Below are 19569 nucleotides of genomic sequence, written 5' to 3'. Positions count from 1 at the left end.
ATTGCTTGCAGTTCTGAGCAAGGAGCTGCACCCTGCAAAAGAGGCTTTGGATTGTTGACTCACCAAACTGGACAGTTAGTGTTAAGACAGCTGTGATGCACAAAGAACACAGGATGGCTGTGCTGCCTCCTAGGTGGCGAGACAAAGGGATATGAGGAGAGGGGCAGAGGGGAAGGCAGAAGAATACCCACTATTTGCAGACCTTGTGGGAACCGTTGCCAAATGGAAATTACTGAAGACATTTGTGAGGGTAACTGGCAGAGATTCCATCAGCGATCTGAACTGGAAAGGGAAGTGGAGAAGTTTTATTTAAGACCCCCTAACACTGAGCTGAGCATAATTCAAAGTCCAACTCGATTCTCAAATAGCGAGAGAGCAAAATATCTTGATACACTTCCTATGCTTATTCATCCTGTGCCATATAATTGGGGTTCAAAACTAGGATGGAAAACATCAGGGAAGAATGTTAGTGAATGAAGAAACGGCAAAGGAATATGTCAACAAGAACAAATATTCACTGAGTGCCTCTTACGTGCTGGGCTCTGTGTAGGACTGCTCACAGGCTGGTCACAGTCCAGAGAGGAAGGCAGACACAGCGTCAGGAGAACCTGAGTGGGCATGGAGAGGTGGGAGCTCCCCTTTCACAAAATCTGTCTCTGAGGACTTCTCTGGGCCTCAGCATCTCCTAGGATAGTGGTCTTTATTGCCTACTGCTTTCCTATGCTTTCAGCTCCTTTATATAAGCGTGTATTTCTGGGCTCTACCCTCAGAGAGTCTGTTTTTTCCTGTATGGGCGAAGGAATCTATTTTTTTTCAAGTTCTCCAGGTAATTCTGCTGATGAGTGGGATCTGGAACACTGCCTCAGTGGACCCATGTCAGATAACTGCACAGTGGTACTAAGGCCATGATGAGAGGCACTATGAAATCCATACTTCTCTCCTGTAATAGGAGATGCAGTGTCTTCTCCTCTGGGAAGCGGGCCCAGCTGGTGTTAGGGGTCCCTCCTCTTGCTTTACTAGCGACCTGTACACTCTCCTTGAGCATAGTCTATTAGGATGCTGGCTTATTCTGGGTCTCTGCTATTCGACTCTGAATTCTGAGACGACTGTACCATCTTATTCATCTCCCTTTCCCCGCTGTTGGCATAAAGTGTGCGCAATACATATCGGTTGTGGAGTGAGGAAGCTGGATGATGATCACGTATTTCTGAGCCCTGCTCACAGGGAGAAAACAAGGGCAGGGTGACACGGATGTGGAATATCAAAAGAGATACGCCAGAAACACCCTTCCACGCCGGGGTGACAAGAGCATTCACTGATGCTGCCAGGGGTCGTCTGGGGTGACAGAGCCAGGGCCTGGGCTCTGACTCGAGGCTGCAAAACCTGCTCGAGCTTTCCGGGAGAGTATCAATTTCCCCCCGTTTTCTCAAGCTCACTGTTTCACTTTTCAGTAGCAAATGTGAGAAGAAAAAAGCATCTCAACAGGACCTGCAGGAAAACATCCCGGATTCTTAGATATACCTTTAAGTTCTTAAAAGCAAAACCTTTTGGATTCCTGAAATGTTACTTCTTTAATAAGGCAAGAGGGTTTTTTTCCCCCACTTCCAGTTTTTAAGAAACACCTATAATAAAGCCACATTTTCAGAAACTATTAAATAACTGATGATAGATTAAATCTTCTCTAATTTGAAGGCATTAAGAAGCAAAACAGAAAAATATTTTGAAATTCTGTATGTCGGTTGAAACATTAAAAAAGCAAAACGTTCTCTCTTCCAAATTGTTTTGCTTTTTAAAGGTTTCACCTTGCACTCTCACCTAAGAATATATGTGATTGTGTGCATGCGTGTGCACATGTGTGCACGGGTGGCAAGCATGCATGCCTGCATGGGGGAGGGAAGACAGTGGCTAGAAGGGGCAGCCTGTGAGTGAGGCCTGACGAGGTGTGGCTTTTTCATTTGCCCTACTAACGCAAATTCCAAAAAAAGCAGTAAAGTTCTACTGCCATCTCGTGGCACTGTAAGATGTTCACAAGAGGCACAATCGGCTCAGATTCTATAAACTAAATCCAAAAACATCCCAGTGGTCCACACAAAGATGTTTACCTGTCAAAAGATGAGAATAAGAAATAATCTTGCTTTTTTATTCAAAAGGACCATATGCTTCACATCAATTTGGTTTCAAAAAGACCCCAGGTCTTAAAACTAAGGCTACCACAACATTTGTTTTGCAATATGTAATAGTTTCACGTTGAAAAAGCCTCAACATAAAAAATTACCTTCAAAACCCACTGGGACATTCTCACATAAACTAGGATAGTTCACAAACAATAAAGTTCTTTCTTCAATATTCAATCTTTTCAATTTCATCCATATCTTCAGGGTCGAGTTGATTAATATTGCTGTCTAAAAGAACAAAAGAGAAGGGACCAGTTTTATCCCAGGGCCTAAATGGAATCTCATTCCATTCAACTCTGAATTTCTGAAGACAGTGACACCTCTGAAAAAATATATATGTTCTTGTGACACCTTGTATACAAAAGCCTTGAGATAAGAACATTCTCTAGATTTGATAAGGAAGGGATGATATCAAAATAACTGATTAATACTGACTAAAATAGCACTGAATGCACCAGACAATAGAAAATACATGTCTAGGTACCTTGAGGCAGAAAAAAGGTCAGAGCGCAAGTGAGGGGAGCCTGGGAAGGGGCCCGACAGAGCTCAGAAGGAATGAAGTGGGTGTGTGTATGGGGAGTGGGGGTGTGGGATGGCAACAGGGAGAGGGATGAAGGCTCCTCCTGAGGTCACTTCCCAAGACCAGGTCTTTAGGAGCTTACCATAGAAACAGTGGATCATAACGGTTCTCTCTCCCCCAACCCTCCTCAGTTATCCTAACACAGGGGTGCTTAACCAACTTCCCTGAAGTGTTCACGGATGTGCTACAATCAGTCTGCACACCTTTTAAAATTATATTCCAAATTGCATGCATGTGTCTATGTGCATTTCCCCAGGGAGAGTGTCCATTGCTTCCCACAAAGGTTAAGCACCATTGTCCTGAAAGGTGAAAGATATATTTGGAGTCATCTGAGTGTTTCTCCTCCCCTGCTCCCCAGCCATCTCCATGGCTTCGGGGCATGGGGTCATTTGAGAAGTGGAATCTCAGGTTCCATCACCCTTCCAGTTTCCAGTCCAAGAGCCCTGCAGGTTATCAGAGCTTGCCTTGTTTAGATGGGGGTGCTGCAGGAAGGGCAGCAGACCTCAGAAGTTAGGACTGTCCTATTTGGTAGGGTGGGGCGAGAGGAAGGGAAATGTGAAAAAGAGGAAGCTGGGGACAGACTATAATCATAAGGACTTCATTATTTTGCTTAAGGTCGTTCTTTAAAGGACACGAAAATCTGTTCCAGATCCCAGAATGAGCAATAACATACAAATCTGAGCTCATATTAATTCCACTTGATTTAAAAATTTTTAACTACCATATATGAATTAGTCAACAGTCTTATATTAGGAACTCTGGCATTGTGAATTAGAAGCCTTCTACTCCATGGCTCCTGCCCTCATCCTATCAAAGCCTCTGGGCCTGAGGTCCATGACACACATCATCACTCTCAGCATTTAGCAAGTCCACAGTTCCCACTGTGAAAGGTGCTACTTACTAAAGTGATCCTGGATCTTCATAAGCAGGGGCAGCTTATCCACTTCAATCATGTTGAAGGCAAGGCCTTTCTTCCCAAAGCGTCCCGTCCGCCCTATGCGGTGGAGGTAGATTTCATAGTCTGGCTCCTCTGCTTGGTTTACGGGGAGATCAAAGTTCACAACAATTGTGACCTGCTTCACATCAATCCCTAGAAGAGGAAAGACACTGTAGGGGCCTGTAACCTTTTCCTTAGGACACAGCTATTCAAGAAGCACATCTGCCGAGGGAATTCTCATTTAATAGACAAAATTTATAAATTATATCTGGTTTTACATAACTGAAACAGGTCCTCTGGTCAGGCATTTGCTTGCACAGTATGTCTACGATGTTGGATAGGAGTGTCAGCAGAAGCTAATTCACAGAAGTCTAAATGTGTACAAAGAGTGTGTGTGTGTTGTGGGAGGGGCTCTCACCCAGCCCATGGAGCCACTCCCTCCTCTCCGCTCCTGCTGTGCCCAGTCCCCAGCAGGCCCCTCACCCATCGCGGGGCCCCAGCTCTGCTCCACTCCATGGCCATTGTTCTAACCAGGTCTTTTTGATCCCTTGCCTCAACTGTTACCACAACTTCCAGACTGGTTCCCCGCCCTCACTTCTCCTGCTCCTCTAATCTCTCACCACAGTCCCCACAGCCATGTCCAGAGCACTTGTGTTTGGAACCCAACTGCCCAAATTGTATAAGATAAAGTACAAGCCACTCAAGACTTCCAAACTACCTCAAGTCTCATCTCTTCCTCTCCTGACTCACAAATCCAACAATACAGTCACACGGTCTTGTCATTTCCCAAGCAAACTGTAAATTCTCATCAAACTGAATTCTACATTTCCTTCAAAACCTTCCACATCTAATGTTTCCCAGGAAGACTTCTGTGATCCCCCAGTGCTTCAGTCCCCCAGTACGAACAAGCTGTCTGGGTCACAGTCCTTGTACTCCTTGCACTGTGTGTCGACTCTGGAGCTCTCTGTGCCGTCCTTCCTGTGGGGTCTAGATAGTGCTGTCCAATAACCATTACCCTCATGTGGCTATTTAACTTTAAATTAATTCAAATTAAAACTTCAGTTCCTTAGTCAACTGGCCACATTTTAAGTGCTCAATAGCCATATATGGCTAGTGGCTACCAATTGGACAGCACAGAATAGAACATCTCCATCGGTGAAGAAATTTCTATTGGATAGTGCTGGTCTAGAGTCAAGAGTCTAGGCAGTGAGCTCCTGAGGGGCAGGGGCCTCATCATTTTTCAGGCTACTCTTCCCAAATGCCAAGATCAGCACTCATGGCAGGTCCTCAGTTCTATTTGCTGAACTAAGGACGAATTAGAAACATGGTTTGAGTACAGTGTCGAGGCAAGATACAGGAGGGATGAAGAAAGTAGGAAGGCCCTTCTGTTGAAAAAACAATGATTGTTTTTCTCAGTAGTGAATAGTTTTAAAATTAAAAACACCTCAGAGATGACCAACGTCATTAGTCATTAGGGAACACAAGTTAAAAACATGTGATACCACCCATATCTAATAGAAAGGTTAAAATGAGAAAGAGTGACAATTCCAATTGCTGACAAGGATGCGGAGCAACGGGAACCCTCCTACATTGCTGGTGGAAATGAAAAATTGTACAGCCACTTCGGAAAACAGTTTTGCAGTTTCTCATAAAGCTAAACATACATTCACCGTATGACCCAGAAATCCTATTCCTAGGTATTTACCCAAGAGAAATGAAAACATATGTCTACACAAGACCTATATATGAATGTTTAGTACAGCTTTATCCAAAAAAGCCCCCAACTGTAAACAATCCAAATGTCCATCAACTGGTGAATGGATGAACGAACTATGGTATATTCACTCAATGGACTACTACTCAGCAATAAAAAGGAATGAACTACTGATACATGTAACAACACTGATGAATTTAAAAGCATTATGTCAAGTGGGAGTAAGTCAGACACAAACGCTACCAACTGTAGGATTTAGTTTATATGGCGTTCTGGAAGAGACACAAATATAGAGACAGAAATTCGATCAGTAGTTACCAGAGTCCAGTAGTTGCAGAGACTGACTGCAAAAGAGCAGAAAGAAATTTTGGGGGGGAGATGGAAATGTTTTGTATTTTGATTACAATGATGGTTACATGACTATCGATGTTTGTCAAAACTCACTGAACTGTATACTTAACAAGAGTGAATTTTATCATATGTAAATTATACCTCAATAAACTTGACTTTAAATACATACACACACACCTCGAGCACAGACATTGGTCGTTATAAGAACTTTCTCTTTCCCATCCCGAAACCTCTGAATGATGGAAGCTCGCTGATCCACAGTCAGCTCTCCGCTTAACAAAGACACTTGGTGGCCATCCTGTATCATCTTCACAGTCAACCACTTGGCATTTCGACGAGTCTACATAAAAAACAAAACCCAGTACAGCACCCCAAGTTAAAGCAGACTGGCCGTGTTTGCCATGCTCATGGATGTACACACAGCAGGGTGCCGGGAAGGGCTGCAGAGATTTGCTTCATCTCTCCCTTAATCTCAGAGGAACCTCAGAGAGGGGCACGGGACTCTCCCCTCCCCCTGCGCTTCTAAAGGTCACTTCCTCCCTGCCAGAACTTTAGCTTCCGAGCCATGAAACAGAGATAATAAAAATGTCCTACCTACCTCACAGGTGGTCTGAGGACACAATGAGATACTGTAATAACGGCAACGTCAGATACTCTAACAGTGCTGCACGTATGCCAGGCATCTTGCTAAAATCTTTACACACATTATGGTCACTTGCTTTCACAACAATTTGATGAAGGAGCAACCTAATTTCATTTTAAAAATTAAAAAAAGGCCCCAAATCTTACAAACATTAAGTAACTTGCCCAAGGTTATGTGGCTAGTCTGTGGCAGAGCCAAACTTTTCTTTAGTCTACAAATATGTTTCAGTGCTGTTCACAGGCCAGGTGGGTGCTATTCTAGTGCAAGGGATGTGAAAGGGATGGATATGATCCCACTGTCATGGAGCTTAGAGTATTCAAGGGGGAGTGAGAAACTAAAACCAATACAGGAACATGAAAAATGTCAGAGAGCAAAAAAATAGGTAACAGTGAGTAACTGAGTGGCTACTTTACTCATAGTAAGTCACGAATAGAAGAGAACATTCTTAACTCGATAAATGGTATCTACAAAAACCCTACAAATAACATCAACTTAAATGAGGAAGTGTCAGAAGCAGTCCCTCTCAAAATAAGGATGTCTTCTGTTTAATGTATTGCAGTCCTACCCTATTACTTAACTTTTCTAAGTTTCACCCATAAAATACAGATAATTTCTATTCAGAGTTGCTCTGAAGATTCAACTACATAATGTACAAAAAGTGCTGAATATGGTCCCCGGCTCTACTATTGTCCCCCCACCACCCCCTGCAGGGAAGTCTGGGCGTGACGAAGACAAATCTCAGCAGTTACCTGGCAGAAGATGATGGCCTGGCCAATGGTGATGCCGCCATAGATGTTGCACAGAGCTTGGTACTTGTCCTTCCTACTCTCGCACAGCACGTAATACTGCCGGATGTTGTTCAGGGTCAGCTCCTCCCTCCGTAACTTGATAACATTAGGGTCAGGAATGATTCGCTCTGCAAACTGCCACACAGAGTCCTCGAAGGTCGCTGAAAAGAGGAGCATCTGGCATTCGGAGGATAAAGCTCTGGAAGAGGGAAGGCAAGAAGGCCATCACCCAACTGCCATGCTGTCCCTCCTCTCCTTCCAGGCAGCTTCCAGCACTTCACACCCACCGCCATAAGCTCTCCGCACACCTGCTCCGGGGTCAGTGTGAGGTGCTGCCTGTAATGACCAGCTACATCTTCATGCAAAGAGCCACGTGTCCCGCCCCTCCCTGCCACCAAGAATTTGGAAAATTACGTAAACTGAATGTGGAGCTCCAGAGCCAAGTTTAGATACATATTCTGGAGGGTCTGAGGTTTTTCATGCCCATTTTCTCCTTGGGAGACATAGAAGCGTGGAGCCAAGAGTGTTAGTTAGATGCTCTTTATGGCAATCATCTCACACAGTGACACGGGATGCAGGACACAGAGGCTAGTCATTTGATGGCAGGTGATATATTTCTTGGGAGGGAAAAAACAAGAGCCACAACTAACTTTATTTGGAATGGGAAGAATATGGATACAAATAAAAGGGGAGCAAAGGGGAAAATGCTATTGCAGGTGAAATGTAAACTGAACCCATAATGAATACAGGGCTAATTCACCTGGAGTTCAAAAACAGGCAAAATGCATCTAAGGCGTTAGCAGTTAGGAGACAGGTGACGCCTGGGGAGGAGGGAGGGGCTGCTGGTAGGAAACGGCCGTAGAGACTTCGGAAGTGCTGGTATAGTTCTATTTCTCTACCAGGGCCATTGTCACATGAGCACAGCCTCCTTGTCATAATTCACTCAGTGGTACACTTATGATTTGTGTATTTCTCTGTCCATACTTTTTACATAAATAAAGAGGTTAATTTGTTTTTAACAAAATAGAGAGACCAGAGAGAAATCACCACTTTTGAGAAGAAGACAGAACACTTAGAAGAATAAGCTGTTAGTGCTAAAAGGGAGTGGGAGAGATCACATAGTCCAGTGATTCCCAAACACTGTTTAAGCCTGCGGCCTGGATCATCTGGGGAGCTTTTCAAAATAATAGTCTTTGATAGACCCTGGTTAATTATGGTAGACTGTCTACCTGTGTTACCTTCCCAGCTTCCCACATCCCACTTACATAAAGAGAGAAAAAGATCTGAATCCACAAAAACATGGACAATAGGAAAGGAGAAACTGGTGGAAGAGATATTTCAATGCATTTTTGGAAGAATGAAAAGTGTGATAAACGAGCAAGTGGAGGAAAATACAAGTGCTATACAGGGAAACACTGATGAAAGAGGTAGCTAAGTGGAAAAGACTGGTTCCCTCAGAGCACTGAGAGGTCTAGGACCTGCAAGCACCAGAGACCAGAGAAGTCGGTGAAAAGGACGGGTAATGGGGGCGGTATGCTAGAAGACATGAGAAGAATTCTGCATTAGCATGCCAGGGCCTCTTGGCCATGATATATCACAATCCTTCATCTGGAAAAAGATGGCACCAGGGCTAACATTGGGTTCAACAAAATATAACATGAATTTCATTTCTTTTCTTGTTTTTTTGTGAGGAAGATTAGCCCTGAGCTAACATCCATTGCCAATCCTCCTCTTCTTGCTGAGGAAGATTGGCCCTGGGCTAACATCGTGTTCATCTTCCTCCACTTTATATGTGGGATGCCTGCCACAGCACGGCTTGACAAGCGGTGTGTAGGTCCATGCCTGGGATCTGAACCTGCGAACCCCGGGCCACCGAAGTGCAGCACGTGAACTTAACCACTACACCACTGGGCTGGCCCCTGTTTCTTTTTTTTAATGTAGCTATTAGAAAATTTAAAAATTACACATGTGGCTTGCATTATATTTTGATTGGACAGTACTGTGATTTAATATTTTTTAAACAAAAGAAAGGAAAACCAGGGGCTGGTTCCGTGGCCTAGTGGTTAAGTTCAGCATGCTCCGTTTTGGCGGCCCAGGTTCGGTTCCTGTGCATGGACCTACACTACTCATTGTCAGCCATCCTGTGGCAGCAACCCATATACAAAATAGAGGAAAACTGGCAGAGATGTTAGCTCAGGGTGAATCTTCCTCAAGCAAAAAGAGGAAGATTAGCAACAGATGTTAGCTCAGGGCAAATCTTCCTCAGCAAAAAAAAAAAAAGGAAGGAAAACTGAACAATGGGGGGATAAATAACCAACATAAATGCTCTATCCAATTATTACTTAATATTCTCTTGAGTAGACAGCCCTTTTTGGTGAATCTTTCCTGGAGTTTTGAATCTTTCATTTGCTGTTATAGATAAACATACCAACTTATTGGTAAGGGATGGCAAGAAGGGAGTCTCGCTTGATCTTTGGCCAAAATTACTTTAAATAGGAAGTCTGGCTGAAAACGTGTATAAGGAGCAGTTGGACCCCACCTTACTTTAGGCAGCTATGCATGTAGCAGCAGAAGACTAGAGGTTTATTCTGCATAGAAATTTCAGACTTGGGGATACCAGCCTCAGTAGAAGGTGAGGGTAAAGCATGGAGCTGAAAATAGGGGATCAGGGGAAACTATGCATACTGACTCCTCTCAGCCCATTCCCCTGCCATGCTTCCACGATGCCAGCAACCAAGTGGGTATCTCCCAGGAAGGAGAGCAGAGCCATTACATAGTCCCAAAGACCTATGACAATCATCCTGAAGTGAAGCTTGCCATGCCACAAGCCTCCACCATGAACATAGAGCTGTCAATAAGCTTGATAGTTTCTCATCTTAGATTATGAAAGGCTGGCCACATTATCAACTGACATGACGAGGAAAGGTCCACCATGAAAGACAGAGACTGTAGCAAAAAAACAAAAAAGGAAACTCAGATAATTCAGAGACAATGTGGAGAACAGAAAAAAAGTTTTAAATACTATAATTAATATCCTCAGAGAGACAACAGAAACATATTGCATCCATAATGCAAGAAAAGGAAGCTATGGAAAAGAAATAGAGAACAATGCCAGGATGGTCCAGACAGGACAGAAAAAGACGGTGAAACGACAGTGCCACTTAAACGATGGACGGAAGGACACATACCACTGGGTTAAAGAGGTAAAGAACGAAAAGAGAGCATGCTGCACCATCTGAAGGGAAGAATTTGGGACTACGCATGGTGGAAAAGGGGATGTGAAAAGCACACATGGAGACTGAATCGCACAAGTTCAGGATGAGACAGGCAATACTTCCAAATTAAAAGTTTTTTTGCCTCCTCAAAAAACACCAGTGCTTGGCTGGAAACAGTGGACGCTGAATTAGTCTGGCCATTCCACACAAAGGGACATGCGTTATTGAATCCTTCCTTTGATACCCCTATGAAACTGAGTCAAGTTACATTTCCTGGCTCAGAGGTCGCAACTAAAACGTCCTGTGGGTGAACAAATGGAGAAATTTTGATGACAGGTGTCTTATCTCTTTCTGTGTAGAGCTGATTCTATCATATCAATGATAGATATCAATGATCATGCTTTCTACACTGTATCAAGTGATACGTCAAATCACAGCAACAAAAAATATGTTGCCCCTATTTCTTAGGTACTTGGATTTGAAATATGGAATTTCAAAGCATCTTCTTGACTTCTATAACGTTTTAATAAAATAAAAAAAATACAAAACAAAAGACTGTTGATATGGTATCGAAATACAACCTAGCCTTTGCTCAACTATCTGCACATGCAGTAGACAGTGCACACGTAAATTTGGCAGATTCCATTCAATCTATAAACTTCTTATCAAAGAACATGAAAAGATCTTACCAGTTAAATGTCCTGCATACTCTGTACACACCACTTCTAAAAAGCCATACAATTTGCTTTTTTTTATTAACAAAGTTTTGATAATGTAGTTATCAAAATGCAGATAAAGTTTATCAAAATGTAAAGTGTATCAAAAAGGTCACTCTTGAGTTTCTCAAAACTTGCAAAAGCACTTATTGAGATTTTTAACTGTACAGAAATAGAAGAAGATAGCCACCTTAGACATATGCCTACAAGATGACTATCATTGTTCCTGGCCTTTGAAAAGATTTAAAATGTTCCTTTGAAAAGATTTAAAATGTTGGCCTGCCATAAAGTCAATTGTCAAAATTTGAGACAAAAAGGATGTCCATTTCCAATTTGGAAATACACTGAGGATGAGAATGGAGAAAAAGATTACAGTAAAACAGAAACAATATGCTGTTTCTCCAAAACTATAATGACAGCTGTAACAGGAGGCCTGGAGAGCAAGCAGTCCAGACTGACACGGGAGAGAAGGAGCTCGGCAGATCTTCAGGGCAAAGAGATCGATGGATTTTTAAAATGTACTTGACTATTTGAAGATATCATTGACATATGATACACATGATGAAAAAGGCAGAGAAAAAAGAAAGATCCCTAAACAGTAATACCAATGAAACAGAAGAGGCAATTATTACTTCCAGGGGAAAAAGCGGTATAAGAAAAACATAATTATAATAATATACTGCTCAACAATATTTATAATGTCATAGTGATATCAATACTGACTGTTAATGTAACCAAACTCTTATGACGTAACCACAGAGATGTGACAGAGGGGACAGGAAGTGAGAGTGGATGGTGGAATGAAAGCACTGAATTCCTACCTCCCGTACGAGGAGTCCCCAGACAGTGATCATATATCAAGAAACAGCAATATAAAGCACATTATTTAAAGAGATGAAGGTTAACATCAGAACAGAGGTATTCTCCAGGGGATGGGGTGGGGATCACTGTCTTTCATTACAAGTCTTTCAGCACTATTAGAATTTAAAGCTGAGCATATAAATACTTTAAAAATAAGTGACACAGATTCCTAAGGCCACTCCCAGAAATTCTGATGCGGTAAATCTCAGGTTAGGCTGGTAATCTGTAATTTTAAGCCCCTCAGGTGATCCTGAGAGAGAGGCCTAGGACAATAAGACGATTTATTTAACCAATTAGAGGCCAAGTCAGGACTAGGCCACCAGACTTATGATTGCAGGTTACTGTGTTCTCTATACCACTTACCCCCGGTACCCTCACAGTAGTCCTACTAGGTTTTAATAAATTCTCTTTAGAATTTTGCTAGAAATATAAAAAATTGTTGGCAAAATCTGGTGGAGCCCCACCAAATGGATCCCGTCTCTAAGCCTGCAAAAGGAAAGGAGTCAGGCAAGATTACAAGGTGAAGAAGTCAAAAACTTACCGCAGGCTGACGGACCGTTGAGCTAGTGAAAATAAAGACAACTTCAGTTTGTTTTAAAGATGAAGAAAGTGGGGAATTAAGCAGTAAAGACAATTAGGAGCAGCAGACAAATGAAATTCCTAGTCTGGACAGAAGATCCAGGAAGAAAGGATGACCGTGAAGATTACCTTTGAATACGGATGCTTTGATCCGAGAATCCTTGCGTGTCGATCATCACATCGGCTTCATCCAGGACAAACACACGAATTTTAGTCAAATCAATTAACTTTCGCTTGAAACACCAATCTAGGACAGTCCCAGGAGTGCCGATTACAATCTGTTTGGTGACGTCAGTGCCTCTGGGAACTAGGAGAAAAGGTTTGAAGGGCTCCTTCAGATGCAGACGACTCTAGCAGTCCACAGTTCAGGGCAATGCCACTTACAGCTCTTAATGATTTTCCAAGCGCAACCCCTGAGGGTCATTGTGTTTTTGATTTTGCAGAGTTTTAGGATAAATTCCCGAGTTTCTAGCTTTATTGTAATGATAATAGTCCTGCATATGTGATTCTGCTCCACAGTCATTTAAAAAGCCACCCTGCAGCAATCCCACTGTCCTACAGAAATACTGGCCCAGTTGTGAAAACCCTACAAACCCTCCCCAAATGGAAAACAACCAAAGTGTCTATCAATAAGTTACATTAAATAAGTTATGGAATATTACACAGCCAGTCAAAAGAATGAGGTGGGGCTCTTACGTACTGATATGGAAAGATGTCCAAATCATGTAAGTTTTTTAACAGTATGGAAAAAACGCTCCCATTTTTTTAAACACTCTATGAAAACAAATAATACATATGTGCATTCGTATGTGTATGAGCTCAAAAAAATTGCAAAAATGAAAATCTGTTAACAAAACTGTAGTTATCTTTGGAAATAGGTGTTTGGAGGACAAGGAAGAACAACTTTCACTTTTACCTTCTAATCTTCTGAGTTTTAAAGATTTTTTTCACTATATGCATACAACACTTTAATGAAAAAGTTAAACAATAAAAGCTATTCTGCACCAAAACAACTGAGCCTCAAAGAAAAGAATATACAAAAGCATCCTCCTGTGGGATGTGGAAATGATGCAGCTGACATTCACCGGGTCTTCATTATGTGCCCAGCGCTGTGCACGGTGCTTTATCTATATCATCTCATTTAATTCTAAACAACTCTATGACACAGGTGCCATTATATCCCCTACTTTAGATACAAGAAAGCAGAGAAGTTATATAACATACTGGTTAGTGGTGGAGTCAGGATTTAAAAACTCAGCCAGGACTGGCTACCAATACATACTTTGATTGCCTCGAATGGCATACATCACTTGAACATCCACACAGAATTTTCCCATCCGTTCAACCACATGGCCAGTTTGAAGAGCCAATTCATAAGTAGGAGCCAGGCAGAGGCACTGTGAGATACAGAAGGGGGAAGGAGGAAGGTTCATACAAGCCATCATGCAGATTTGAAATACAATTAAAATCTGTACAGGGAGAGGCACAGAAGTGAAATTGGAAATTTTGGCTGAATAAAATGTTTCAAATTGAATACAATTTAGCAGTTGATAGATCTGAGGGGAATGATGAGTTTCGGCGGGAGGGTAGAAGGGGCAGAAGGATGGAGGAATAGCTGTCTTTTACATATTCCTCTCTCAAGAGTTATGAAGAAACACAGGTCACTGGTCACGCTTTTTTGGTGGGGGAAGAATGGGATGTAGGAAGGCTGGAAATCAAAAAGAGAGGGAATGCAAGACAAATTACAGCTTGAGTGTGATCCCCATCACCTCCTGCCCACTATTAAAAGTCTGCCTATTTCCAGAACACTCCCTGCTTGATCTAATCCATCTTATACATCTGTGGCAGAATATTCCCTCAAATGCTTTCATCTGTTACTTCCATCTCCCCTACGGTTGATAGTGGTTGTTGATGAATGAAGATGTTGTGGGAGAAACTGGTGATATTTAATGCATTTATCTGCTTTAATGAAGGATCTGTGATAGAGAGGAGGGGGAAATAGAGCTGAAGTGCTAAAAACCATTTCCACACACATTTCTCAACATGTGCTCCAGCACAGCTGTCTTGAAGAATTTTTATTCATAATATCAAACTCCAAACATAAATTTCACTGAACTTGTCCAAAAAAAAAGCACAAGATTTCCTATGCCTGGTCTTACTCATCCACAGCCCCAGCTTATCTTGCTGATCAGATGGTAAGCTTCCTGAGCATGCTCGTTTCCCCACAGCACTGAGTGCACTCGATACTCGGGTACTCAGCTTGCCAAACGAGTTGATAAGTACAGTTTGGAGAAGGAGGGAAAGATAACCAGATGCTTTCCATGAGTGCAAGCTAGACTAGGAGAATGGGAAGCTCCATTCCAGTCCCTGCTCAGTGACTCTCTGACACCTGTAACCTTACATGAGCCATTTCCCTCTCCAAGCCTCAGTTTTCTCCTCTGCTAGATGAGTGAGGTGGACTGGATGAGCTTCTAGTTTTATAGCTATACAGCTATCAATATTGAATGCTCACTTCATGCCAAGCACAACGCTAAAAAGTACATCATTTCCTTTAATCTGTATGACAATCCTATGAGGCAAGTATTCATTCATTCATTCATTCAATGTTTAATGAGTGCTTTCCACGAGCCAGGCACTGTGCTTGGGGTTAGGATTCAAGGTGAACACAACAACTACGATCCATGCCTTTATAGATGTGATCTTGACAGACAAGGCAACAGACTCGGAAAGATTTACTAACTTGCCTAAGACATTCAGCTAGTAAGTAGAGAGGTTGGGATTGGAACCAGTCAAGCTATAAAGCCTGGGCTCTCAATTACTGCCCCATACTGCTACCCAATACTCTATGATTTTATGAAAGAATGTCTATTCTCAATGTTATCATATCATTGCAGCAATAACCCCTATTACTAAAATGTCATTGGCATTGCAAGCATTCCCATTTCTCTCTCAGCATTTCCTTACCTGTGGGAACAATTCCAAGGCATTAACTCTGCTTAGCATTGCCAAGACAAAAGCAGCTGTTTTTCCTGTTCCAGACTGGCTCTGGGCTATGAGATTCTGGGGTCTGTAGGGAAGAGGAGACCACTGGGCATAAACTGAATACAAGAGCCTGGGCATAAATTGAATATAAGAGACTAAAAATAACCAAGTTGGAATACCACTACCCTGGAAACTCACGGATGTGCCAGCATCATAGGGAGAGCCATCTCTTGGATTTTGGATGGTCTATTAAATCCCAATGCATAGATCCCTTTTAGTAACTCTTCCTTTCTGTCAAAAAAAAAAATCATACACTTAAAGATTATGATTGGTTAGCAGCCTCAGAAATACACACTTGAAAGGTGCATTTCTCAATTAAGCCACTTTGCAACTGAGCTTGCAACTACTGCCAAAGTAATAGTTAGAAATATATAATTTATAACTCAACTCCAAAACATATACAAGCATGCCTGTACAGTTGGACCACTAAAATAAGCTATGCTATAAGCCTAGGCTGAGGACAGTAATAAGAGCCTAATGTTGAACTTTCTGTTGAACCAAGAAAAAAAGGACAAACTCATCTGATAGAAATATATCAATTTGCTAGGAGAGTTTTATTTTCCACACAAGCCGAAAACTAAGTGAGATTTATTGTTCAATTCTTTTTAATGAACGACAAACTTTGATGTTTTAGCAGTAATTTCAGAAAAGACAAAATTTTATTTAGGTGATTTTTATATCAATTCTCTCTAGGAACAGAAGACACAATATTACCTCACTCTTCTGAGCCAGTATTTTTAAATGCTTCTTTCCTGGGGCCTCATGATATATGTGAGAAAGAGTTGTGATAAAGTGAAGTAGGCTGGAACACTTCCACCTTCAATGACATGCACGTTTTGGATGTGCTTAATTGGTAGATTACTGGTAGCGAACTTTTAATTATAGGTAGTCTTCTTCCATTTAGAAAATGTCTGGGCATTGGGATTTTGGATTTTTCCCCTTTACATAAGTCCGTATCAGTAACTCTCCCTGGTAAAACACATTTCCTTAATACCAAGTGATAAATTCCTAAGAAATGCAAACCCATTTGGGAAAGTTATTCATTTTAATACCATTTGAAACAAAATATAACTAGGAAGGTAAAAGCTTGTAACTAAAGGAGATGGGAGAGGATATTTGGGTCATCAATGTCCCTGTATCTGTATTCTGGTATGCACAGTAGCAATACGGCTGTGTCAGGCTTAGCTATCCCCCTTAGCACAGCAAGGTTAAAATATTTTACCATCAAAAATGTTCTCAATTCACTGGACAATTCAGGTATCCTAGTGTTCCTCTTGGAGCTACATTTTAACTGCATGCAAAATGTACACATCTCATTTTAATATTGAATATTAGAACATGAAGGCAATTCTGATGGTTTTTATTAGCATCGTTGTTTGTTCTGTGCTATGCTTTCCAGCATTTTCCCACACTAAAAGAGTAAAAATACTCACAGCCGCAGCTCTTCAAATGTTTTCACAGAGTAGAGTGGAGAGCTGGGATCCTTTTGTAAAACTTCGACTCGGTGACTGGATTCTACTAAGGATTGTCGGATTAGCTTATTTAAAAGTGAATTAGCTGCCAAATCCACTAGAAAAAGCAAGAATAAAAAAGGGGATATTGCAGGGGAAAAATCAAGCCTCTTGAACAACACCTAATAAGTTCCTCCCTTCCATTCAGTGGTTGTATACAAAGCAACCGCTCCTACTCTCATCTTTCTTCTGAAAGAAGGTTCCAGAAAAAATGACATAGCACTGAGAATTCCTTTTTTCATGAGGATCCAGTTTCTTATGCTTTGCTATTACATTAACCTCAAGCAAGCCTACACCCATTGCCACCAGATCTAATTTTTCCTTGTCAGCTGAAAATTCTTAACCCTTTCCTACATATTCCATTTCAACTTCCTCTAAATAAATCGACCCCACTCCTAATTTAGTATTTCTTCTGATATTCACTATTTATAAAGAAAATAGAAGCAAAGACAGTTCTCTTCCAATTGCGATTCTTCACTCACATTGTCCAAGACATGACTGACTGACACAGAATGCTAGTAGATACATGCAAATGAATTTATCTCCTACCTACATCTTCTTCATCATCTTCTTCAGTGTTATTAATAGAACCATCTAAAAGGATGGAAGAGAAATAATACATGTAAAGATAATGCCGAGCAGAAATGTAAAGCATTATTATCCCAATTTCTCTTGCCAACTGTGTTTACTGACAGGAAAGGCCATCCAGGGGAGGAGTAAGCAAAAAGACTGGGAAGGTAGTGGAGGGCCTTGGATGTTAAATTAAGGGAGCCAAAGGTATTCAGTTGCCAGGGACATGAGGAAAGCAACGCTTTTTAATTAATTAAGGCCCATCTCCTTTACCCTAACAGCACTCACCTACGTTTGGGACTGTAGTAGTCTTAATACCCCGAAGGTTCTTCCGGGGGTGGATGAGGTTTGAAAACTATTGAAAGACACAAATTTCAACCAATATTAGGAAGCAAGCCCTCAAGCAGCCCAGTGCTCCCCCCTAACAGGGGCTGGAAGGGATGCAGAGAAGCCCACCCAAATACTGTTTCCTTTGCAATGTTAGGTATTAATGGATTCCTTTCAGGAATAGGTCTCCTGTATGTATTATCCTAAAATTGGTGGAGACTTTCCGCTGCCTCTGTAGATTAAGTTCCTCTTCAAAGGCTTCTAGTCTAAAAGTCCTTGGGGTCAAAGCACGAGCAAGGGACGGTGGATAGGCAAGGGCTTTGGTAGATAAGACGGACGCCAGCCGAGGCTAATGGTCAAATTGAGAGACTAGAAAACTCAGGGTCTAGTTGGGACTTGCGGTAGCTTTCGCTCCCGGGACTTCCAGGTGACTTCATTTTGCCCTTTCACACCAAAGGTCGTGTTCTCTCTCGGGGTCTCCTTTCCCGTGACCGTCTTCCAAACCCTTGCCCCATCTCCCCTCCACCACCTGACACCCCACTCCAAACGCTAGCGGGGCTCCCCCTCCCCTCCCCTCCCCTCCCCAGCAGACTTCCCTCTGGGGGTGCTGATCGAGCCCCCGCCCCTTTGCCCTCCCCGGCTCGGTGGCGGTTACGTGGCTGTTCAGCCGCTCGCTCTCCGCCGCCCCTGCGTCGCCTCCCCAAAGTAACGACGCCATAGCTGCGATCGCTGCTCCCGCCCCCGGCACGTGGCGTCCCCCACAGGCGCGAGGCAGTGCCTGGCCGCACTCAGCGACCAATGGGCTTTCTCAGGGGGCAGGCTCATGCGCCCGTGACCACCCGCTGCGCGGCGCGCAGGCGCCTGAGCTCCGGGGAGGAGGGAGGGAGGGGTCGGGAGAGGAGGGGAGGGGCCGCGGGAGGAGGGGTAGAACTGTGTTGATCCGCCAGGTTTCTAGTTGGTCAGCCCCGATCCGGGTCAGGTGTTAGGAAACCGGGGAGGGGGCGCTATCCTAGTGAACATTCACCTGCTGCTGACCTCTGCTAAGCCAACAACAGCTTGGGACTCGAATTGGCAGCAATTTTCTTACTGACTTGAGAGTCCTACCTCCCTTACCCCACCGCCCACTACCCAGACAATTCTCCTGGTAGTGACGCTGGACCCCCCACCCCCACCCCACACACGCTTCAAGCTCTCGTGCCCGCTTTCCCCCCGAAATTCCCGCTTCTACATTACAAGATGTCAGAAAGGCTAGCGAATTGCATAGGAAAGTGGAGGGTCAAAATGGGTGTTTCATCTGACAAATGAATTTGAATGTGAAACATGCGGAGAGGAAGTAAAGTCGTTCAAGTTCTAACTACTATCCCTGTTCCTAGATACCTGTGATGTTCCACATACCGGCTTGTTTTACTTTTGTTACTATGTGCCCCTTGCTAAAACAATCCTGAGAAAACTGTTTTCCTTTCAACTTCCACCGCCTATCTGCACCTGCATAATCCAGGATAGATTCTTTGTACTACTGACTGCTAAATTTGGACAAAAGAACCAGATTTTTTTCCAATTT

The 19569-nt window shown here is 42.7% G+C and overlaps 1 protein-coding gene across 1 annotated transcript; it reads right to left on the bottom strand.

Annotated features, from left to right (window-relative positions):
• Positions 1 to 2126: 2126 nt before the first annotated feature.
• DDX25 (DEAD-box helicase 25) lies at positions 2127 to 18726 on the bottom strand. Its single transcript, XM_004438442.2, has 12 exons — positions 18664 to 18726; positions 17970 to 18036; positions 17661 to 17705; positions 17034 to 17169; positions 15739 to 15831; positions 15523 to 15625; positions 13841 to 13955; positions 12688 to 12865; positions 7149 to 7386; positions 5934 to 6096; positions 3656 to 3844; positions 2127 to 2402 (listed from the first exon to the last, which is right to left on the bottom strand). The coding sequence occupies exons 1-12, from the start codon at positions 18724 to 18726 to the stop codon at positions 2341 to 2343; spliced, it is 1452 nt and encodes a 483-aa protein (XP_004438499.1). The 3' UTR covers positions 2127 to 2340.
• Between the last annotated feature and the right edge of the window lie 843 nt (positions 18727 to 19569).

The sequence above is a fragment of the Ceratotherium simum genome, chromosome 7 (assembly GCF_057802395.1).
Source record: "Ceratotherium simum simum isolate JZ-2026a chromosome 7, ASM5780239v1, whole genome shotgun sequence".
Classification (NCBI taxonomy): Eukaryota; Metazoa; Chordata; class Mammalia; order Perissodactyla; family Rhinocerotidae; genus Ceratotherium; species Ceratotherium simum.
Note: the sequence above shows the minus strand (reverse complement) of the source record. Positions and strands in the feature narration are given on the sequence as shown.